General features: G+C 40.6%; 1 protein-coding gene and 1 pseudogene across 1 annotated transcript in view; both read right to left on the reverse strand.

Moving 5' to 3' along the window:
* Positions 1–4702: 4702 nt before the first annotated feature.
* The window catches only part of SP1 (Sp1 transcription factor), a 47267-nt gene continuing 26602 nt past the window's right edge, over positions 4703–25367 (reverse strand). The window contains exons 4-6 of the mRNA XM_061206597.1: positions 14111–14279; positions 11386–11585; positions 4703–10115 (exon numbers count right to left, since the gene is read on the reverse strand). Coding sequence (XP_061062580.1) covers positions 9802–10115; positions 11386–11585; positions 14111–14279 — 683 coding nt within the window. The 3' untranslated portion in view covers positions 4703–9801. The remainder of the gene's footprint in view (positions 10116–11385; positions 11586–14110; positions 14280–25367) is intronic.
* Positions 10634–11338, reverse strand: LOC133101599 (actin-related protein 2/3 complex subunit 3-like; annotated as a pseudogene).

The raw sequence follows: 25367 nt of genomic DNA on the forward strand, positions 1-25367 counted from the left end.
GAGGCTGGTGGATAGCTGCCCATCCCCTCCTGGGTCCTTTTGGGAGTCCAGTGAGTTGGAATGTTGTACTTAGTTACAACTATCTTCCTTCACCAGCTCCCAGATCCGTAAGTCTGGGACTGAGGGGAGGAGTTGAAGGTAAAATAGTTTCTTGTGTCAGGAGTGTCTCAGGAGACTCTCCTCCAGAGGAGAGCAAGGTAAGGATCAGGCAGGAAGGCAGAGTCTCCTCACCCAAAGCCCTGGATAACTACACTCAAGACAGAAACGTTCCAGTCAGGTTTACAGGAACTGGCAGTCAGAGTTTAGAGTTGAGGTGGTGAGAGAAGGGGTAAGGATTTGAGAGCTGGGGGATTAGGAAGGTCCTGAGAGAGAACTTCAGCATAGAAGAAAGGTTTCCTGGATTCCACATACACAAAGCTCTTCATTAGGATCCCCTGATTAAAGTCTGCAGTGGCCCAATAATTTACCTTTGACCCCACTGACGACAAGGCTAAAGTGAGTTGTTTATTCAATTTATAAAATATTAGGTCCTAGTCTTAAAAAGGTACTCCATTAAGTGCTGGACCTACAAAGATACATGTGATTCCTGCCCTCCAGGGACTCATAGTCTAGAAAGGCAGGAAAATATATCAATAAGCAACCAGAAAACTGTGTCAAGCTAGGGGTATGAACAAGGAGCTATACAAGCAGAAAGATCAAACAAGCTAATTCTGTTCAGGACATAGAAGACAAGGGAAGACAGGTGCCCAGAGTTTTCACAGCAAAAGCGATATTTAAATTGTCTCAAGGTAAACACACTGAAAACAAATAAAAGGAGGCTGATTATTACAGGCCAAGGGAACAGCAAAAATAAAGGCAGCAAGAATAAAGGTATGAACATAAAGTGTGTATGGTGGTGTGTTGGGGGCGGGGGAGATTGAGCAGGAAAAAGGGGTATGAGACATGAAGCAGAAAATCGTGACTAGAGATAGACTGGGACCAGACTGGAAAGTGTAGACTTTTCCTGAAAGCAAAGGATTTTACGCAGGGGTCTGGTGGCAAAGTGGAAGATGGATGACTGAGGCTCAGGGAGACTAGAAGAAGGGAGATCAGTTACAAGACCTAAGCAGTAGCCAGGGTGAGTACTAGGACAATGGAAATTTAAAAAAAGAGGGAGGGAATTCCCTGGAGGTCCAGTGGTTAGGACTCCACGCTTCCACTGCAGGGGGCCCCGGGTTCGATCCCTGGTCAAGAAACTAAGATCCTGCAAGCCGCTCGGCGAGTCCAAAAAAAAAATCCACAACCCCCACCCCCCAAAAAATAGATAAATAAAAGAGGGAAAAAATTGAGATACACTGTATTTTTTTAAAATTTATTTATTTTTGGCTGCGTGGGGTCTTCGTTGCTGCGTGTGGGCTTTTCTCTAGTTGCAGCGAGCGAGGGCTACTTTTCGTTGCAGTGCTCGGGCTTCTCATTGCGGTGGCTTCTCTTGTTGCAGAGCACGGGCTCTAGGTGCGTGGGCTTCAGTAGTTGTGGCACGCGGGCTTCAGTAGTTGTGGCTCGCGGGCTGTAGAGCGCAGGCTCAGCAGTTGTGGTGCTCGGGCTTAGTTGCCCCGCGGCATATGGGATCTTCCCAGACCAGGGCTCGAACCTGTGTCCCCTGCATTGGCAGGCGGATTCTTAACCACTGCGCCACCAGGGAAGTACCGAGATACACAGTATTGGTAATTGACAGGATTGGTAATCAAATGAATGTTGGTAGATGAAAGGCAGAATTAAAAGATGATTCTGAGGGGAATTCCCATTCCCTCGTGGTTCAGTGGTTAAGAATCCACCTTCCAATGCAAGGGACACGGGTTCGATCCCTGGTGGGGGGAACTAAGATCCCACATGCTGCGGGGCAACTAAGACTGGACGCTGCAACTACTCAGCACACAAGCTCTGGAACCCTTGCGCCACAACTAGAAAGAAGCCCGCGAGTGCTGCAATGAAAGATCCCGCATGCCGCAACTAAGACCCGATGCAGCCAAATAAATAAATATTTTAAAAAAGAGATGATTCTGAGGTTTCAAGCATAAGTGATCAAGGAGTAGTAATACTGTTAAGTGAGGTGAGGAACACAAAGGATTATTTTCCTTTCTTACATGTTGAGTTTGAGTTATCTGTGGGACATCCAGATGAAAATGTCCACTAAGCAGGCTGCCAAGATGAGAAAAAAGTGAGGCATTTTGATTTGGGAGTCATCAAAATGTATGTAATAGATAAAGAATGGATGCAACTTGTTTAGGGGTGAAGAGTAAGGAAAGGACCCAGGATGGGGAACAGCAGTATTTCAGGGACAGAGGAAGAAGTGGCTATGAAGGAGACTAAAACAAATAGAAAGGCTGAAGGAAAGCCAGAAGTGCCTCAGTTTCACACTCAGTGGGAAGAAAGCACTAAGGCACACACTGTTGCAAAGAGGTCTAAGAGGCTAAGGACTGAAAGACCACCCGAGCAGGCAACCAGGGCGCTGGTATTGATAAGAAAAAATTTGGTAAACGATAGGTGCTTAACAAAGTGGACTGAGAGGTGAATAAAAGAGAAAAATTAAATGTAAACTACTTTCACTAACTTTGGAAATGTTAAGAATCAGATCAGCAGCTTGAAGAGGAAGCACAGGTTTTTCAAAATGGGGGGCGGGGAGCAGGGAGGCAGATTTTAACATGTTTATAGGCTGATAAAAGGGGACCCAGGAGAGACTGAAGATAAAAGGAGAAAATACTATCAAAACAAAGAACAAAAAGAAGTTAAAGAAAACAAGGTTGGGAGCACAAGTGGCAGGGTTGGCCTTGCAAAGGAAAAATATTTCTCTCAGAAGACAGAAGGGGGTAAACTGGCACTGGTGAGTACCTAGATGTTTGTTAGAGAGAAGAGAGGGAAGTCTGAGGAAATTGATGCTTCTGTTTCATGAAATAGGAAGCAGCAAATCACCTGCTGAAAACTGGGGTCAGGACTGGGAAATTTGCAATTAATGGTATGTCTCACTCGCCAGACTATGAAGTACTTGATAGCAGGGCTTGTCTTATTTCATTTTTTATCCTCAACCTAGCACATAGTAAGGGCTCAATAAATGTTTACTGACTGAATAGCTGGCACAACTATTAAAGGCCCACTTAAGGCTCCAAAGCCAAAAAATAAACACTCCCCCCCCCCAAAAAACCTCCAATAAAGCCAAATATTAAAATGTTATATTGCTAATGGCTACATAAGGAAATCAATTGGCTGGCTGAGTGATTGACAAAACTGACATAGGGAATCAAAAGACCAAAAATAATCAAGAATGCTGGTAGCTATATATAAACAAGCAACCAAGGATTCTTAGATAGGTAGGAAAGGAAGTAAAGGTATAGGCTGATGGGAAATGGGAAAGGCTGTCAAAATAACTTCAATTTCAGTTTCAAGGGGCCATATCCAGATTCGATCATTTTAGACACAGGTTGGTATTAACTGAACGTAAAATATGTTGGCGCTAGATCTTGGTTTCTAAATATCATTCTCCAATAAAAAGAACAAAGGCTCCTTGGAGAAATGGCTGATCTAGGGCTGGGGCAGGGAAAATACAATATGAGCCTGAAGCATCTTGTGTATCAGAAAGTAAGAAAGTGCTCAAAAAAATAGACGGATGTAGACATATCAAGGGGACACAGAAGTCAACTTGAAAGCACTCCCAATGTCCAAAGCTGGGACAATTCCATCAAAATAGTGTATAATTGGATTATAACAACCCACCTATAAAATAAACATACGTGAGTACATGCTAGTTTAAATTAATGGAGAAGAGACAGTTTCCTCACAGAAGCTTAATTCCCACCAACCCCATTAAGGGTGGCCTAGACTTACTTCCAAAGAATAGGGAAAGAGAAACAGTGGAGAAAGCAAGCAAACACTACCTTAACCAGGTGCTGAAGGTTTTATCATCAGTAGTGTCACGTGGTTATCACATACTCCTTGATAGGATGTGATGAGAAGGGCATTTCACCTGTGTGGGTGTTTTTTTTTTTTTTTTTTAAATGTAAGCTCAGTCTAATAATGAGAAAAAAATCAGACAAATTCAGACTGGGGGATATTCTACAGGACATGGCCAGTACTCCCAAAGACTGTCAAGGTCATGAAGAACAAGAAAAGACTAAGAAACTGTCACAGAGAAGACTAGGGAGACATATCAACTAAATGCAATGTGGTATCCTGCAATAGACCCTGGAACAGAAAAAGGCCAACAATGGATGAAGCCCGTAAAGCCTGGGATTTAGCTAAAGTAATGTACCAGTGTCAGTTTCTTAATTTTGACAATGTACCATGATAATGTTAACAATGGAGAAAACTAGGGAAGGGGCATATAGAAACCCTCTGTACCATCTTTGCAACTTTCCTTTGAATTTAAAAGTATTTCAAATAAAAAGCTAAATTAAAAAAAGTTGGGCCTGCCCCTGTTCCTCTGGGTCCTCCACATTTCTATGTAGTCGTGGCACACTGATTTGGTCATGAAACTCTTTACCCGAGAGTTAAGTGTAGGACAACTGCACTGATTAACATGTATGTAACAACAGTGTAGCTGGAAACCTTTGTTGGGTTTAGTATATGAAGTTATAACCATATTCTCCCCATTCCCAACCCTCTCAACACACCAGAGACATGGCTTTTTATTAAAAAAACTTTTTTTAATTGGTTTACAAAGGAGCTACAGACTACATTGAACTAATCTTTGTACAAAAAGGCAAAAAAAAAAAAAAAAAAAGCCCCAAAACACCCAGAGACAAAAGGTAGGGGGAGAGACAAGAAAGGAAGATACAAAAGAGCAGGAAGAAACTAAGACAAGAGATTAGCATCATACATACACAAGATCAAGGGGAAAAAAGAGCAAGAAAGATGAGAGAGCATTTAAAAGTTATTTCCCCACACAGCCCCGGTGATAATCGGATTGGAACCAACAACAAACACAGCATGAGGTTATTAAGAGATTTAAAAAAGGCAACAGTGGTATGGAGACTGGTTATTGCCAGTGTTAAGAGAGAGAAATAAACTTGTTTTAGGCACCAGAGACTGGAGCACTGCCCCTCCCTCCCAGAGGAGGAGAGACTCAGGAAGAGGAAGCAGGCCCTGGAGCAGCTGCCATTGGTGTGTGTAGACGTGGTCTCCTCAGGTCAACCTCAGCATGTTTTCCCAAAATCTTTGTGCCCTAGACTCTAGGTGAAAGCTATGGGATGCCACTGGGAGAAAGGGGTGATCAGAAATATGAAGACTTGCCCTTGTGCACACTGTTCAAGAGCAGCTGCTGGGAAAGTGGGGGCCTGGGTAGAGAATCCCATTCCTCTGTGGAGAAGGCACAGTGTAATTCCTGAAGGTGAGAAAGAGGAAAACACACACCCCAGGAGAGGTATCAACAAGGTCCTCACCACAGGCAGCCTCAGCCCCTTATGTTATGCTTTTTTCCAGATACTGAAGGGAGCTGAGGGACAATCACCATGCCTCTTCTTGCTCAGCAGGGACATGGAAGGCTGGGGTTGTTTGATAATGAGGAAAGGAGAAAATGGGACAAAATACTCTTTTCCCTCAAATGAACATTGGGGAGGAAATCTTTTTGGGTTTGGGGAAGTCAAATTAGAGAAGAGCTAGGAGGGGAATAAAGCCAGGGACTCCCATTTTTTTCCCTTTCCCAGACTCCAATCTAAGGCAAGTGAGCTAAATCTGGAAGAGGGAGTAGGAATTTAAGCTTAAGGCTGCTTAATGTCCTCCTGGGGGCTGGTGTTTAGGGAAGGCAGACAAAGAAAAGAAACAGGTCAACCTCAAAGCTGGTCTGCTCATCCTCCTAGATGAGGTCTGTACCCCAGGAGTAGAGCCAAGAGAGGCACCAGAGAGCACACAGGCTCCTAAACAAAAGTAATAACCTACACATACTTTATCAGCAGTTTTCAAAAGCAATGTTTTCCGGGACTGGAGAAGTGCCATATCCTCCTCCCTTTCCCCAAAGCTACTGCTGCCACCTTTCATCCTTGCACATAAGTTACTGGCTCTCTTCTAAGGGAGATGAAACTCTGAGATTTCACATTTCTCCTCCCAACTCCAAGAGGCTACTCAGCTTTGAATAGGGGAAAGGAGAGTTATGCAAAGGGCCCCTCACTTGAGGCAGCTAGACTATCCTCATTTCCTTGGTACCTGGATCAGAACTCCTTTGATCTGATCCCAAGGTCCAAAAGGCATCGGGGTACTTACAACTGAATGAAAACTTTAAGTAACTAGCACCAGGGCTCCCCCAAAGCACAAGAGGGGCCTGATTAATACCCTCAGAAGAACCCCTCAAAAGGTATATAAATTTATTGCGTCCTAGCAAAGATCTGCAGCTTCCAGTATTCACACAATGTGAAGATATTAACAATACAAAATATATTCTGAAGTCAAACATCTGCAGTTCATAGTGCTTTCTCAGATTTGTTAAAAAAATACAATGCTTAGTTTCCTATATAGGATATACAAAAGCAAAAAATATATATATGTATATAGTAGAAATAAAATCAATCAGCCATAGTAATTTACAGCCTTTGTCTCTAACCCTCCCCCAATCATAATCTTTACCCCACACTTCAGTCTATGCTTTCTGGGATCAAGAGTTCTATCTATTCTGAAGTCTGAGAAATGTCTGTTAAATTGCATTCTGCATAGCACCCACAAACAGAGTGCCAGCTGGGAAGTCCCTGAAGGAAGATGGGGTGGGTTGTTACTGCTCTGGGTAAAAAGTCAGACAGTCAAATGATAAGCAGATAAATGTGACTGGGCAACCTGAACGGACAAGGGAATAATATTACCACTCCTCTGGGCACCCCCCACCCCACAAGGTTTGGTCATTAAGAAGTTAAATAAAAAAGCAACTCTTGAAAAAAATTTAGAATCAATAGCCTGTCAGTTACATTAATTTCTTCTGGCAAAAAGTTCAGGGAAAGGGAGTTTCATCAATAAACTCCTGACTCAAGGAATGTGGGCTCCTAACTTCCTGTGGAAAAGACTGAGTGACTTACTGTTGCTGGGAGACAAAAGCAGAAGCTGCTTCAGTTTTAGGGCCAAACAAGATACTGGATCTGGAGCTTCCTTGGTGAGAAGAAAATAGGGCAAGTGGAAAGAACTGGATATAAATTCACCCATGCTAATGAATGGAGTTGAGGGTAAACCAGCATTCCATTCCAGAGAAAAACATCATCAAATAACCTTCTAAAAGCTTGTAGGCTTCAGCATCATTAAGCTAGTTTATACCTAATAACTTCATACTGGGGAAGATTCCATTCCTTGAAATGCTCTAGCGAATACTCACACTTCAGTGAGTTATCCTGCCCCTTTCCTCCAGAAGATGCCTATGAACATGATTACAGACATAAAATAACAGGTTCTGAGTTCTGCCTTTCAGAGGGGACAAAGGGTGCGATAAGTGGCTGGGCATGGATAACTTTTACTTCAGTATTAACAGAATTTGATCTGGGGAGAAGTTCCTTGCAATACTTCCTGTGTTAAAAACAGTATTAAGTCTGCAGAGAAAGGACCAAATGGAGTAAACTTTTGTTTAGAATATTAAGTTATTGTATTTCAGGTTAAACAACAACACAAACTTACCCAAACCCTAATTTGGATAGATTTTATATAAAATATATAGTAGAATTATAGCATCATCTATTTGCAGTCAAGGTAAGTAGATTCATGAAAGGAACTAGGACTCTGCTATAGATCTGGATGTTGGTTTCACTTTCAAACACAAAAATAGTTTCTTCTTTTAAAAGTGCAGTAGAATATCCCCCATTCATAATTGTAACTAATTTAGCAAAAGCAAAGAAATGACCTCAGGAACATACCCAGGTTTTAAGATAGATTTCTAGGTAATGGGCCTGAAAGGCATTTGATCTGAATTTGATTTATTTTCCAACAATTTCACATATTAATTTCTCATCTGCGTGTAGATATATACAGGCACAAACACACATTCACACACAGTCATACACAAACACTTCACTTTCTATCAGATTAGGGTAATTTTTTATTGCAGGTCTCTTATAGTATTGGCTAACAGAAAACCTATCCCCAACCTAACAGATTACACACATACACACAGCCATTTCCACACTTCCTCACAGTGAAAAGCTCTCTGACAAGATACCAGAAGGTCGAGAGAGACAATGTTTTAATGGCTGGGCCTTGAGGACAACTCTGGTTGCATTTAAATCTCAGTGCCAAATGCACTAAGAGTTCCCTGCCGCTATAATTTTTGGATCAGTCTCTTCAGCAATCAGGCCACGGAGAAAGCAGGATGGTTTTTCCTGATCTCTCCTATAAACCACAGTGGTAAGACAAGATTTCTTTTTGTTCTGGGCTATCATTCCCGTGATCGTGTGTGCTTCCTTTCCCCTTAGGAACCACCCAAGGAAGAGTTAAGGGAAAAGATCAAAGAACCACTGCCTTGCCACTGGTCCATGCTCTGGAGTTTTGCAGAATGGAAACCCAGAACAGGTTCATTGGCTGATGCTCCTTAATAACATAATGGGAAAGAAACTACTGGGGATGTTCAAAAGAGGAAGTGTATTTCCTTTCAGAATGTGAACTCAGAAGCCCACACATCAAAGCTGAGAGCTACCTTGGAAGACAGTTGTACAAAGGTCCAAATAATCCACTAACTCCTGAACTGGACTACTTGAGTCACTTCCGCTTCTGAGCACATCATTTTCCTATTGAAAGCCCCTACCTATTATTTGACCATCTTTTCACAGTTGATATAAACTGATCCCAGATTATAACCTTCAAAGGGTCTCTTGTACAATTCCATAGAAGGACTTCTGATTCTTGATGCTTAGAGCAACTAATGAAGAGAGAGGTGCCTTTGACTCTCCAGCGCCAAGAGGGTGCCTGCGTCAGTAGTATTTTGAACACTCTCTTCACAGCTACCTCAAGCATTCGCCTGAGCTTCAAGGCTTCTCTATTCTGCTGCTGGGACTAAGGACTTTAAAAGAATGACAGAAGTGCCTCATCCAGGGACCACTACCAAAAACAAAGCATGAAGTGATCAGGTGAGAGAAGGGGAGACAGAAATGGTTGAGTCAAGGAAGGAGTGCAAGAAGCTGATCCCAAATTAAAAGACAAAATTAAGAAAGGAAAACATTATGTATGTATATATAAACTAAAAGCAGAGCATATAAATGCTTAATCTGGTGGGAAGCCAAGACAACATCTATAGAAAATCTTGATGTGTCACAACAAGGCTCAGCCATAAGGAAATAAGGCAACATAAAAAAAAATGACCAAGTTATTTTGGTCACAGAATGGTCTCCTTCCTCCTCCCAGCCAACCCCTGCAAATGCATCTCTATATATCTTTTATATATATATATATATATATATAATATAGAATCTGTTTTTTGTTTAAAAGTATTTCAATGATCATATATATTTATCAAGGCATGATGGCTTTAGGAAAGGGGGGGGATCCATCATGGGGGAGCTGAGAAGGGAAATGCAGGAAGTGGAGGCTGGGGTAAGAAGTGTTAAGAAACTGTTTGGGGTCAAACAAATGCTCATCAAAGGGTGGCACCAACAGAATTTTCACTAATGTTTCCCACTTCAAGGAGGTACTGATGATACAGGTGGATACCAGGACCCCATCTCTTCTCTTGTATCCCTCCCCCAATTCTTCCCACCACCATGCATTTTTAATGCCTCATGGCTCTCTCTCCCACATGTCTCTTGGACCCATGCTACCTTGCATCCCAGGGTTGACGGGTATGGCCCATATGTCTCTGGCCCCAGGTGCCTGATCTCAGAAGCCATTGCCACTGATATTAATGGACTGCAGATCTGCCACCTGCATGACGTTGATGCCACTGTTGGCAAGACGGGCAATACCCTCTGGACAGATGGCCTCCATGGCTACCATGTTGGTGGTAATGAGGGCTGAAGGGGTGGCAGTGCCGCTGCCTTCTGAACCTGCCCCACTGTCCAGGGGCAAAGTGCCCACACTTAGGGCTACACCTGGGCCTCCCTTCTTATTCTGGTGGGTCTTAATATGTTTTGACAGGTGGTCACTCCTCATGAAGCGCTTGGGACACTCAGGGCAGGCAAATTTCTTCTCACCTAGGTAAAGGAAGAGAAAGAAGATGAGAAACTCACATCTCAGGAAGTAGTGGTACCTTGTCCAATTCACTGCTTTCAAACTATATAAGGCAGAATAAAGCTAGTCCTAGAAGGTGATTACAAACAAGAAAAACCTGGTGACTATCTTTTGCCTTTTGGGGGAACAAAAAATAAGTAAAGGCTGGGGAGTACTCAGAAAGGAAGGAGTATAGCAGAAAAGTAAGGCAGGACCTTCAAAATCCCACTCAAAAGCTAGCTCCTTCCTTCTTAAGGGTTTTCCAGATTAACTCCAATTCCATTTATGATCCATACATTCAGTTTCAAACATAAGTTGCTCAGAAATTTTAGTTATTCCATAGGTATATTTTGTGTATTTTTCTTTTTTTGACTTGAAATGTTAGAAATTTCTTTATTATTACTCATTAAGCACCAGCTTAATACTGCGGAAATTTCAAATCACCCAACCCCAAATTCTTGATAAAGAGCTCTTTTAGTAAAGACACGCTCTCTTCTCTCCTCTGTATAAAACTTTACAAAATAAAGGCAAAGAACTGTGTACATCTTGCTGTAAATGCTGCCCATAGCTATGGAGACAGTGTCTGCCCAAGGCTCCCTTTACGGTCCAGGTCCTGAAAGACTCTTGTTCATGAACTGTCTCTTCGCAAAGCGAGTCCACCACTTGCTGGGTTTATTATCCTGAGGGTCAAAAACTTTCTCACAAAGTCTCAGTCCAGTCTCTTGCCTCAGCTGTTGTAAGTAGGCCCTCATCACTTCATCTTCCTGTTTGTTTGCAGGTTTGGCGTAAATTGCATTAAGTGGAAAACCAGGCTCTCCAGGAATGGGAAAATTAGTGATTCCCAGTGTATACATTTCTTTCTCCCCTTGGCTTTTAGAATTGCAATTTTCTGAGTTTCTTTAGACACTGAGAAATGTAGAGAGTTATATATATCAAGATCCTATCAGCTTCATTCTTAATTTCATAGTTTTTGAAGAAGACATTGGCCTTGAAGTAATAGATAGCTTCATCCACAATATCTGTATCTTTTCTCTCTCTAGGAGTGGGTCCTTTGAACTGACTTCTGATAGGCAACAGTGCCATGTTTCCAATGAGTGTGGTGTCAGGGTCCATGAGGGAAGAGTGGTAAGCCGGCATCTTGGAGGCACCCAGGTTTCAACCCCAATGAGGAGGATCGGGTTAGAGCACGGCGCTATTTTGTGTCTTTTTATTCTGGTCTATTACTACCTCTCCCTTCCCCAAGTTCCTGCTCACCTGTGTGTGTGCGTTTGTGCCTCTGTAACTCGTCCGAACGTGTGAAGCGCTTCCCACAGTATGACCAGGTACACATGAATGGCCTCTCGCCTGTATGCCAGCGCAAGTGTGCCCGTAGGTGTGAGGTCTTGCCATATACTTTGCCACAGCCTTGCATGTGGCAAATGTGCTGTTTCTTCTTGCCAGGATCCCCAGAGCCCCTGGAAGCGAGAACACAACTATTCATCATTCATTCTAGAGACAAAAATTAAAGAATCACAAAGTATCCATCATAATTACTGGATTCACTCAAAACTAATCCAAAATTTTATTAAAAAAAAAAAAAAGCCCTCTTTAGTATCAAAAGATAAACCTTTAGTTGATTCGGATGTTTGATGTTTGAAGAGATAATCATTCTCAAGGTGACTTGTGAAATGTGAGAGGCGTTTTCTTATATTTTTTGGAAGTTAAGTCTCAATACAAGCATTTTCCATGAGAACTACTGTGAATATGGTGACATGGTGGTATTTTTGGCTGGGAACTTACTTAATGAACAAAGCGTCTCTCCATGTAAGCACTTGGTGGAGAACTTTAAAGAAAACATAATATTTTACAACTATAGAACTTTTCTCCTAGAATAAAGGTCAAGAGCCAAACAGTAAAGATTAAAAGCTGAAAAGAGGGCTTCCCTGGTGGCACACTGGTTAAGAATCCACCTGCCAATGCAGGGGACACGGGTTCGAGCCCTGGTCCAGGAAGATCCCACATGCCGCGGAGGAACTAAACCCGTGCGCCACAACTACTGAGCCTGCGCTCTACAGCCCACAAGACACAACTACTGAAGCCCATGTACTGAGAGCCCGTGCTCCGCAACAAGAGAATCCACTGCTATGAGAAGCCCACGCACCGCAATGAAGAGTAGCCCCTGCTCACCGCAACTAGAGAAAGCCTGCGCAGCAACCAAGACCCAAGGCAGCCAAAAATAATTTAAAAAAAAAACAAAAACTGAAAAGACAGAGCAATATCAGAAACTTCAGTGGAAAAGGATGATGGGATGGATAAAAGTTAAAAGAGAGGAAATAAGGATCCTAACTAATTCAAGGTATGTAAAAAAAAATATTCCCTATATGGAGCAAATCCTAAGCTCCTCTCAGGAAATCAGTTCTGAAATGTTTTTGCCAAACCAATTTGTACCATGTGTGAACCATTAGTGGGCACTGGGGAGATTTCCAAGAGGGATTTTTCTTGGGTTTTAACAGCACATATTAGTGGGGCAGGGGGAGGGGGGAACTAACCATAACAGAAATAAAATCATACTGAGGTAGAAATCACAGAATTTCCTTCAAAAACTTAAATCCACTTTAAGCTTTGTGAGAGGGAAACTCTATTGTACTCAAATGCTTTTGATTCAGGTTTTTCCTGTAATATAGGGTAACCTACAAAGAATTCAAATTATTTTTTGTTTTGGTACATTTATTTTTGTGTTTATCTTTAATGGAACAAAACTTTAACAGATTTTTTTCAAAGGCATTTAAAAAACGATGTGACTTTTGGGCTTCCCTGATAGTGCAGTGGTTAAGAATCCACCTGCCATTGCAGGGGACACGGGTTCGAGCCCTGGTCCGGGAAGATCACACATGCCGCGGAGCAACTAAGCCCACGCGCCACAACTACTGAAGCCGGTGTGCCTAGAGCCCGTGCTCTGCCACAAGAGAAGCCACTGCAATGAGAAGCCTGTGCACCACAACGAAGAGTAGCCCCAGCTCGCCGCAACTAGGGAAAGCCCACGCACAGCAATGAAGACCCAACGCAGCCAAAAATAAAATAAATAAATTTATTAAAAAAAAAAAAGACCCAATGCAGCCAATAAATAAATAAATTTATAAAAAACTATGTGACTTTCTATTCTCTTTCAAAATCAGTGACTTGAAAAAAAGAAAGTAACTTGGAACTCTCCAGAGATAATACTGAATAGCCAGTACACTAATGAGAAAATTCGGCAGAATTCTGTTCTGTAGGACATATTAGATTCCTTGATGGAAGAATTTTCTACCCAGAATAAGTATTTTTACCTATTTTGAGAGAAAAAAAGATTATGGAAAACTCATGATTTTTACACAGCCACTGTAAAAAATCATTACAGTAGGTATGTTTCTTTTTCTTTGGCAGGCTGTTTTATAAGCTATCTTGTTAGGGGACTTCCCTGGTGGCACAGTGGTTAAGAATCCGCCTGCGAATGCAAGGGACACGGGTTCGAGCCCTGGTCCGGGAAGATCCCACATGCAGCAGAGCAACTAAGCCCGTGCGTCACAACTACTGAGGCTGTGCTCTAGAGCCCGCGAGCCACAACTACTGAAGCCCGTGCACCTAGAGCCCATGCTCCTCAACAAGAGAAGCCACCGCAATGAGAAGCCTGTGCACCACAACAAAGAGTAAACCCCACTCGCCGCAACTAGAGAAAGCCCGCGTGCAGCAACGAAGACCCAACACAGCCAAAAATAAATAAATAAAATAAATAAATTTATTTAAAAAAAAAAAGAGTTGAAAAGGATCAGAGCTGGAACCAAGACCTCATATACTGGAACCAAGACCCCGTATATAATCTAATCAAAAGCACTGTACTATCTCTGATCCCTTTGCAACACTGCCAACACTTAAAAATTAAAAAAAAAACCCTTTCTTTTTACCTCCAAGTCTATTAATTTTTCTTCTTTATACTCTTAAGAGACTGGCTGAGTCAACTTACCTTCCTTCACTATCTTTACAGTAGGGGCAGGTGCATGCTTCCCGCCGGGTCCTCCGACCAGCTTGGGGTTGGGGATCTGGGCTGTTCTCTCCTTCCTCTCCGCCTGTTGGGTCATCATGTATTCCATCACCACCAGCCCCATGGAGGCCAAGCTGAGCTCCATGATCACCTGAAATTAAGAGAGTAAAAGGGTCAAGGTGGGAAGTAGGGGAGGTCATCACAGCCGCAGGCATATCAGTGACACTTCTTTTACAGCACCATTTCTTCAAAACTTTGAAGTCACATTCACTGATACTGCCCATACTTGAAATCTCAAGAATCAGAGTTGAAGAGACAAAGAGCCAATAAGTCTATGAAAACATGCTCATTCTCACTCAATTTTTAAAACGCAACTCTATTTATAATAGACTTGTAATTTTTCACCTACTAGTTTACAAAAAGTTAAAACTCTAATAATGCACAGAATTGGCAAGGATACAGGGAAACAGGCATTTTTATATACAGGTGGTGATAAATCAGTACAAACTTTTTTTTTTTTTTTTTGGCTGTGCCGTGCAGCTTGCAGGATATTAGTTCCCCAACCAGGGATTGAACTTTCGCCCTCAGCAGTGAAAGTGCGGAGTCCTAACCACTGGACCACCAGGGAATTTCCAGTACAACCTTTTTGAAGGCCAATTTGGCAATATTATTAAAAATTTAAGTGCACTTCTTCAAAGAAGTTTCACTTTGAATCAGCAATGTCCTATGGATATATTCATGAGTACATAAAGATATCTGACAGTAATGTTTTCTGTAGCTTTATAACAACAAAAAACTGGAAAAAATCAAAATGTACACCACTGAGGAACTAGTTAAGTAAATTACGATAAACTTACGCAATGGACTACTATACATGCATTAAAAAGAATGAGATAAAGTTATGTACTCTTATAGAAAGATGTACAACAAATCTCTTATTCATTCCCAGAACTAAAGTGCTATGGAACCAACCAAATGGAAGTGGCTAAAAATAAGACTTTAAGGGATTCCAAACTAGAAAACATACAAAACTGGAAAGAGGAAACTTCCTAAAGTGAGCAAAAAATTGTGCTGAATATTCAGTGGGAAATAGTACATGTACATTATAAATTTTAACACAAAGAGAAAAGGAAAGAGCTGAAGTCAAAGTTAACTCTTTTTTTTTTTTTCTTTTGGCCATGCTGCACAGCATGACAGAATCTTAGTTCCCCAACCAGGGATTGAACCCACGCCCCTTGCAGTGGAAGCACAGAGTCTTAACCACTGAACTGCCACGGAAGGTCCTCTAAGTTAATTCTGTGTAGCTAGATATACACCCCAGGAAAGTTTCGGTTTGGGATTGGATGCTTTTCAGAATGCTACAAAAGGAAGAAAATATCGTGCATACAATCTATTATGTTACTTGATGTCATTTCCTTTTAAAGATAAATTTGTGGACTTCCCTGGTGGCACAGTGGTTAAGAATCCACCTGCCAATGCAGGGGACACGGGTTCAATCCCTGGTCCGGAAAGATCCCACATGCTGTGGAGCAACTAAGCCCATGCACCACAGTTACTGAGCCTGCCCTCTAGAGTCCACGAGCCACAACTACTGAGCCCACGTGCCACAACTACTGAAGCCTGTGTGCCTAGAGCCTGTGCTCTGCAACAAGAGAAGCCACCACAATGGGAAACCCATGCACCGCAATGAAGAGCAGCCCCCGCATGCCGCAACTAGAGAAAGCCCACGTGTAGCAACAGTCCCAACGCAGCCAAAAATAACTAAAATTATTTTTTAAAAAATAAATAAAAAATAAAGATAAATCTGTCTGAATCACTATAATTTCTGTCCTGGTTAAATTAAAATAGATAAATGTTACAAAGCTCCAGGCCAGTGTTTCTCAAACTTTTTAAACTTGCAACCCACAGTTAAAAAATATATATACGACACTGTGACCTAGTATATAAACATGTAACTGAAACAAGTTTCACAAAAAATGCTTACCCTTATGATAAGCAGGGTATTCTGAAATTTTCTAGACTCTATTTAAATTTTGTTTCCTTAATGCTGGTCATGACCCAGTATATTGATTTTATGAGTTACTAATGGGTCACACTTGACATTTTCAAACACCGCTCTAGGCCAATAGACAGAAGCAATGTTTTAAAGGAATAGATAACATTCTTTTCAAGCTTTCAAATCTACTATCAATAAGCATTCACCTATGAAAGCACCTTGTAAATAAGTTAATGACTCTATCCATATTTAAGATTCCAATAAATGGAGAGTGTTGAAATGGCCAGCTTTGTTTTATCTATTTTATAAAGAAGGAAACTAAATAAATGGGGTAGGTCAGACTTAACATCTAGAAACCTAGGCTCTTGACTTTACTTCTGTACCTAATTTCAACTCTTTTCAGCTCATCAATGTAATTTTGAGTCACAATACCTAATAAGCAGCTCTCTTTGTACTTTCTTTCTCACTCTACCACTTCTAAGCACCAGCTTATTGCATTAAAATAAATTTAATTTGAATATTTTGAGATTTTCATGATACTGGCAGAACTAAAACTGGGGAGTACTGGAGTACAGGTTAAGAACAAGTTTTTTGTTTTTTGTTTTTTTTTAAAGCTTACCAGGTTCAGATTATTGCTAATCATTCCTAGCAGTTCTTACTTTATTTATTTATTTATTTATTTATTTATGGCTGTGTTGGGTCTTCGTTTCTGTGCGAGGGCTTTCTCTAGTTGCGGCAAGTCGGGGCCACTCTTCATCGCGGTGCGCGGGCCTCTCACTATCGCGGCCTCTCTTGTTGCGGAGCACAGGCTCCAGACGCGCAGGCTCAGCAATTGTGGCTCACGGGCCTAGTCGCTCCGCGGCATGTGGGATCTTCCCAGACCAGGGCTCGAACCCGTGTCCCCTGCACTGGCAGGCAGATTCTCAACCACTGCGCCACCAGGGAAGCCCAAGAACAAGTTTTGAAGTAAGACAGACCCTAGATAAGAGTCCCTACACTATGATTTGATTAGCTTTTCTGGCAGTGATCAAGTAACTTCTCTAGTTATCAATTTTTCCATCAGTAAAATTGGGATGAAATATTAACAATCTCATAAAGTTATTGTGAAAAACAAATGAAATAATACATGTAAGGCGCTTAGCACAGTATCTGTCACATAGCAAACATTCAATACATTGTAGCTATTACTATTAGGAAAATATCTTGCGGAAAAAACATAGTGAGAAATCATGGAATAAGATACACCAGTATTTCATTTAATCATTCCACCTTAAAACTGTATGTGTTACTGAGTGGAAACTCCCCCTAGTGGGGATGGAGAATTTATCCTTTAAAATAAGCCAAATAGCTCAGCAGACAAGACAGGATGCTAGTTAGTATTGCCAGTGGTTACCTACCAAAAATTACCTTCAGAAGACAAATTTATAAAACTGTAGATCCAGCTATCTATAATAGGTCTTTAGAAATAAGACAAAACTGTGGTGCATATCAGCAGATCATCTTCTTTGATCTATTTTCCAAGCTAACCTAACTCCATTAAAATTTGAGAAGCAATCCATTAATCCCCAAAGTTCTCCCTTGTCCCAATCAACTGGAAAGAGGCAAATCTTTCTCCACTTTATTGAAACATAAGAGTAATATTCAAGATAGGCATAATACACTAAATAGGAACACAAAAAAATACTTAGATATCAGGACTACTAAAACTAAATCTCTAACCCTCTTTTCAAATTCTTATGAAATGGACAGTCAAAAATTAACATCCTCCTGGACCCCCACAATGATTTCAAATTTTTTTAAAATAAGAAAACTGAGAATGGGCTTAGATAAAATGAACAATTTTGAATTTCGTTTAACAAAAAGAAGGGATAAAATGTCAACAAAGCATCAACATCAGACCAAAATCTGTTTCCTGCCTCTTTTAATAACAGTTTTAGAAAAAGAACAGTTTTATCTTAAAATGTGGCACTGGTTAAGCAATGAAATAAATTAAAGATTTTCCTTTCCATGATTAAAATAACTGGTAAACCAAAGGCACAGTTTAATGACAGTCTTGCCCAACCCAGTGGTTGCCTCTAGCATCAGTTTCTGAAATAGCTATGGCAGTTACACACTTTTTTAGTTTCCTCAAAGTGAAGAAGTGTGCTGAAGTCATGAACTTTCAAGACCACCACATGGTAAGTCAAACACCCTATTCTTCTCTGAGAAAAAACTTGGGTAATACTAAAATAAGATGAAATAAGAACCTCCTCAATAATTTTCAGAAGGGTGGTTCCCATACACTTCCCTATTTATCTGCTTTCTGAAACGATTTTGGGAACACTGTGTTCTTTAACTTTAATTCAATAAGTATTAATACAGTAAGACTAAAACTTTAAAACTATACCTATATTAAACACACACTGGGTTTTCGGAATATGTTTCAGTTTACACAACAGATTTAATTCAAAGAAGCATATCTCAGACCACAAAGTGTTTGTGTCTTTTCAGCTGTGTGTTTCATGCTGAAACAGAATATTGGTAACACCACTTACGCCTGAGGAACAGGGTATCCAGAATATGGCCCCAAATCAAGAAATAAAAACGTCTCTAAGGACTTCCCTGGTGGTCCAGCGGGTAAGACTCTGTGCTCCAATGCTGGGGGCCCGGGTTCGATCCCTGGTCGGGGAACTAGATCCCGCATTCCACAACTAAGAGCCCACATGCTGCAACTAAGACCCCGCATGTTGCAACTAAGACCCCGCATGTTGCAACTAAGACCCGGTGCTGCATTAAAAAAAAAAAAAAAAAAAAAAAAGTGTCTAGTAACAGAAATAGATGATTCACAATACATAGGGATCCAGGGATTGAACCCAAGCCCTCAGCAGTGAAATTCCTAACCCCTGGACTGTCAGGGAATTCCCCTTTATATTTCTAAATAATAATAATTTTATTAATCTAGTTTCCCAGTCCAAACAAAGTATGTTAGAGGTAGCAAATTAGAGAAAAAGGAATAGAAGAATCATACCTTTAATGGCACAAAAACTGACAACTGGGAGTGATATATATAAATGACCCACAAATCCATCCCTATATTGACTATTTGGTTACTCTTGAAGTACAGTCTAATGTAGAAGAGATAGGATAAATGCTTGATTCTGTCAATTAGTAGTTTTTAAAATAATGAGTTGGTTTCCTAGACTCCTTAAAAAGTGACTAATGAGTTTTCCTTTTCTTAAAAATCAAGTTTCTTGAGATACAATTCACATACAATAAAAATTCACCCTTTTAGTAAGTTTAGACCAGGGTTCTCAAACTGGCACCATTATACTCCGCAGGAGACATCTGACAGTATAGGCATTTTTGATTTTCATGTTTGGCATCTAGTTCTGCTAAATATTCTACAATGCATAGGACAGCTTTGCTCCTCCCCCCCCCCCAAATAATTACCTGGATCAAAATGTCAATAGTGCTGAGGTTGAGAAACTATGCTTTAGACAAATGTATACAGTAAGTAATGTAACCACCAATAAAGCACGATACAGAATATTTCCACCACCTCAAGTAGTTCCCTTAAGCCCCCCCGGATAGTCAGTCTTTTTTGCATTGATACAAACTCATGGATTTAAACATATTTGATGCTTCAATCCACTGCAGTTATTATTCTTACTGATGCTCAAGCTATCCCGCACTTGGCCACAGAAACATCAAGTTGGCTCCTTTGTTCTTTGACAAGACGTCTCACGTTTGATATTAATTTTCTGCTCTAGATCTAGAATCAGCTATTTCTTCAAGTATTCCTAGTTTCTTTTCATGGGAAATTAGTATTCAGGTACCGTAATCTGGTCCTCTAGTCATTTTAGTTATTTGAAGCTCTAGTAGATTCCACAGGAAGGGATCATGTGAACACTATTTCCTTTATTCTTACATGTTAGTGATCTTTATACTTGGAGGTCTATTTGTCTGAACAGAAAATTCTTGGTTGTTGTTTTATTTCCTTGATTCTCTTAAATGTTAATCCATCGCATTCTAACACTAAACATGCTGTCAAAAAGTCTAGTGAAAATCCATTTTCCTTCATTTGTGAGTGATTAGGTCTTTTTTTGCTAGGATGCCCAAATGTCGTTTTTCTTTAAAGTCCACCAGTTTTAATAGACTATGTCTCAGTGTTGGCCATTCTGGGTCGATTTCCCCAGGCACATTTTTAAATTTTTAAAATAAATTTATTTATTTATTTAATTTTTTTGGCCTGCATTGGGTCTTTGTTGCTGTGCGCCGGTTTTCTCTAGTTGCGGCAAGCAGGGGGCTACTCTTCGTTGCGGTGCGTGGGCTTCTCTTTGCGGTGGCTTCTCTTGTGGAGCATGGGTTCTAGGCGCACAGGCTTCAATAGTTGTGGCACGTGGGCTCAATAGTTGTGGCTTGCGGGCCAGAGAGCACAGGCTCAGTAGCTGTGGCTTGCGGGCTTAGTTGCTCTGCAGCATGTGGGATCTTCCTGGACCAGGGCTCGAACCCGTGTTTCCTGCATTGGCAGGTGGATTCTTAACCACTGTGCCACCAGGGAAGTCCCTCCCAGGCACATTTTGGGAAAGTTTTCTTTCTGTCCCATGCATTTGGCTGTTTTCTTCCTTGGGAACTTTGTTCACATGAACGTTGGTTCCTCTTTGCCTATACTTTGTATCATTTCTTCTCAAACCCCTTTACTTCTTTTTTTTGTAATTTATTTTTATTTATTTATTTATTTATGGCTGAGTTGGGTCTTAGTTGCTGCGCGCTTGCTCTTTTCTCTAGTTGTGGTGAGCGGGGGCTATCCTCCGTTGCGGTGTGTGTGCTCATTGCAGTGGCTTCTCTTGTTGCAGAGCACGGGCTCTAGGCACGCGGTCTTCAGTAGTTGTGGCTCACAGGCTCTAGGGCGCAGGCTCAGTAGTTGTGGCACACGAGCTTATTTGCTCTGCAGCATGTGGGATCTTCCTGGACCGGTGATTGAATCCATGTCCCCTGCATTGGCAGGTGGATTCTTAACCACTGCGCCACCAGGGAAGTCCTTTTTATTTTTTGGTTTCTTTTATTTTAAAAGCTTCCCTCTTTCTATTACATATAAAAAATTAATTGCTTTACTTTGTGTTTTTTGAGTCATATTTGTTGTCATTACTTTATGTTCCTTTTATTTTCATCTTTATTTCTGAAATGATTTTTTTCTCTTATTTCTAATTTTTTTGTGTGGTCCATCAGTTCTCTTTTCAAATTCTCCTTTTCTCCAATCACCTCAATTCTGAGATTTTTCTAATTAGAATGTAAACTTTCTCTCATAACTTCCATCATTTCCTAAATTAGCTCATTTTCAATTTTCATCTGTTTGGTGAGCATGTCTTTCCAGGAGCCTTCCACTGCCTTAGGGAGTTCTTCTGCTTCTTTCTGTTGTTGCTATTGCTATCTTTTGCTAATAGTAATTTTACATGGATTCAAACTCATTTTTAAACTTAAGTGAGTTTTCCTGAAATTTTATGAGGAAGGGGTACGAGCCAGGATGGGTTTTCTAAGCTTCATGGCTTTAGAGATTTTCTCTTATTTTTGAAAAGTGATTAAGAAACAAAACACAAAACAAAAAACATACAACTCTTCCTTCTTTCTACCCCTCTGCTCTTTCTCTGACTTTTATCTTGTCCTTTTCTTTGTTCCTGTCTTGCTCAAAGTGGATTCTACCCCTAGAAGTTTCTCCTCAGTGCAGTTTTGCATTAGAACTTCAGTTTGTTAATTTCAAAAGTTGCCACAGTTTATCTCCATTCCCTCCTACTCACCCTCTAAGGGCAGAATCCCTTCCCAGTTTCAGTTACTGTTCTAGATGTTTCTCCAGTGAATACCTGTTGGTGATTTAGAGGTTCTCCTGTTCTCAGGGTCATCAGAAGCCTTGTTGCCTTCTCTCTGCTTCCTTCCCTTCACAAATGCCAATAATCAAAGATCTACAGTTCATTGTAGATATAAGGTTTGATTGTAAAGTTTTTGGTTTTGTTGTTCTAGTTTCTCTAGCTATTGTAATTTTTTTGTTTTGGAACAATTTTAGATTGATAGAAACATTACAAAGATACTTCAGAAAGTTCTTGTATATTCTTCTTCCTTTAATGTTAACATCTTACATAACCAAGGTACATTAGTCAAAACCAATAAATTAATATTGGTACAATACTAGTAACTAAACTGTAGACTTTACTTGGATTTCACCAGTTTTTCACTAATGTCCTTACTCTCTACCAGGATCCCATCACAATACCACATTGCATTTAATTGTCATGTGTCCTTAGGCTCCTCCCATCTGTGACAGTGTCTCAGTCTTTCATGACTTTGACAGTTTTGAAGTATACTGGTTGGTATTTTGTAGAATGTCCCTCAATTTGGATTTGTCTGATGTTTTCTCATTAGACTGGAGTTATGGGTCTTGGAGAAGAATACCACATAAGTGAAATGCCCTTCTTATCATATATTAAGAGGTACATGATATCAACATACTCTGTTTTTAGGAGGAAGATCCAGGAAGATTTAAAAAACTGGCTGCCATTATGTTCCCACAATTTTCAGTAAATAATCTTTTGAAAGTTTTAAAGTAAAAAAAGAGGGCTTCCCTGGTGGCGCAGCGGTTAAGAATCCACCTGCCAATGCAGGGGACACGGGTTCGAGCCCTGGTCCGGGAAGATCCCACATGCCGCGGAGCCACTAAGCCCGTGCGCCACAACTACTGAGCCTGCGCTCTAGAGCCCACGAGCCACAACTACTGAAGCCTGCATGCCTAGAGCCCGTGCTCCGCAACAAGAGAAGCCACTGCAATGAGAAGCCCGTGCACCACAACAAAGAGTAGTCCCCACTCCACAACTAGAGAAAGCCCGCGCGCAGCAACAAAGACCCAACGCAGCCAAAAATAAATAATAAATAAAATAAATAAATTTTAAAAAATAAAAGAAACAGAGTCATTCATCTAAAATAATTATTTAGGTGGACTCCTCATGCTCTATGTGTGGTCAGTGGTATGTATATGTATGTGCACTAGGCTATGGCGCTCAATAGCAGATACTAACTCTTTTTTTTTTTGGCTGCTCTGTGCAGCATGTGGGATCTTATTGCCCTGACCAGGGATCAAACCCACGCTCCCTGCATTGGAAGTGCGGAGTGTTAACCACTGGACCACCAGGGAAGTCCCAGCAGATACTAATTCTTGTTCCCAGTTTTCAATCTCTCTTTCTTTCTGCCTAAAAGCCACCTGATTTTTGTTCAGGGTAACAGTGTGCCAGGTTAAAAATATTCTCCTTCCCAGATTCCCTTGCAGATCAGGAGTAGCCAAGTAACAAGGTCTTGGTCAATCAGGTATAAAACAAAATTGCTGGATAAGACTTTCAGGAAAGCTCTTTAATTGGGAACAACTAGGTTTGCTTCCTCCTTTATCCTGTCTGGAAAGAGGTCACAATGACCAAAGGTGGAGTAGTTGCAAGCATGGCAACTGTCCCACACTAAGGCAAAAGTAAACGTGGCAGGGGTTCCTACTGTTACCTGGAGATGCCACACCAACTCTGGACTCACTACTTCCAGATTTCATATTATATGAGAACAATAAACCCCTATCTGGTCAAGCCACTGCAATAGGTTTTCTAGTACATACAGCTAAATGCATTCCCTAACTACCAAAAAAAAAAAAAAAAAAAAAGGGAATTATGTTTTCTTAACGTGAGTCATGACTACATTGGACATACAAATTTTTCTTGACTGCAGTCTGTATCTCAGTATGTTCTACCAGTATTTTGTGTCACTATTTTGTGTGACTCAAATTGATGAGAGTCTTTAATTTTCTTTGTCCAACTCCCAGAACTATGCCGTAAGTGGGTAAGCATGTAACAAAAAATTCTGATGATAATTTTGTATTAAACTAGACCACATAAGAATAGAGAATGGGCAACAGAAATTTATTTCCTTCTGCTCCAGAATGCAAGCCCTTGCTAATTCATCAGTAACTTGTGCTCTATACAAATCCATATATATACCTTGTTTCTAAACTTATTTATTACACATTGAATCTTTCCTGTTTTAAAATTACCACAACATATTTTATACACACACACACACACACACGCATGTATAAGTTATAGGCTTTACTACATATAAACTTACTTAAGAGCTTATCCCTATAGTGCCTTATACCACCATGTGGACTCCCTAAAGGCAATCTGTAGAAATGTTTATCAATTATTTACTGTCTATTGCTCCAAGTACTATACAAAGCTCTGAAGATTCAAAGAAATAGTTCTCACTGTTGAAAAGCTTGTAGTTCACTAAAGAGAGAAACAGATAATTTCAAAATAATGATATAAATGTTACAGTAAAAGCCATTCAAAAGATGTTCCAGAATTGAAAAGGGTAATTTCTCCAGTCTGGAATTTCAGAGAAGGCTTGCTTCCTAAAGGAACTGAGATTTGGGCCAAACTTCAAAGAATGCATAGGAGTTAGCCAAGTGAAAAATGTTGGCAAGGGAAGGGCAGCCCAGGCAGAGGGAACACTATGAGCAGCGTAAAGGAATGTAGTAGAGTGTGGGATGATGGTGGAGTAGAGGGAGAAGATGTAGGTGGAGAGATGAACTTCAAAACAGATATTATTAGATGCAAGACAGATATTTAAATGACTGATTTTTTAAAAAGGTGATGGTAGATAGAGTATGGAGAGAGAAGCATTTTCATACAACTGCTAGTAGCATGACTGCACTAAAGCATATGTCAGGGAAACAGCATGGTGTGTGTAGGGCATGTTGGCAATACAGACCAAGTCTTAAAGATGTGACTAATATTTAACCCAGCAAGTATACCTCTAGGAATAAGGACACGTGCCAGATATTGTATCAAGCTCTGGAGATAGATATAATCCTGGCCATTATAGGGCTTCCCAGCTTCATTATCTCACTGGGAAGACACAAAATGAAATCAACAAGTATAATATCTGTCCTATAATTTGTATATTAAAGTACTAATAAAACATTCTAATAAGAGAAGTATTAGAGTTGGGAGGGGAACTATTAGAAGGAAAAAAGTGGAATAGTCTGGGCTATTTCATTAGATAATGGTGAGAGATAATAAAGGTCTAAAGTAGGGCAGTGGTTCCAGTAAAGAGAAAGGCATGGATAAAAAAGTATTTAGGATTTAAAAGAAAGCAGGATTTAAGTGGCTGAATACAGGGAACTTCAAAGTTTCTGGGATATAACTGAAAACAGCAAGACTGCCAGGGATATGAACAAAA

Source organism: Eubalaena glacialis, chromosome 11, assembly GCF_028564815.1.
Source record: "Eubalaena glacialis isolate mEubGla1 chromosome 11, mEubGla1.1.hap2.+ XY, whole genome shotgun sequence".
NCBI classification, from domain to species: Eukaryota; Metazoa; Chordata; class Mammalia; order Artiodactyla; family Balaenidae; genus Eubalaena; species Eubalaena glacialis.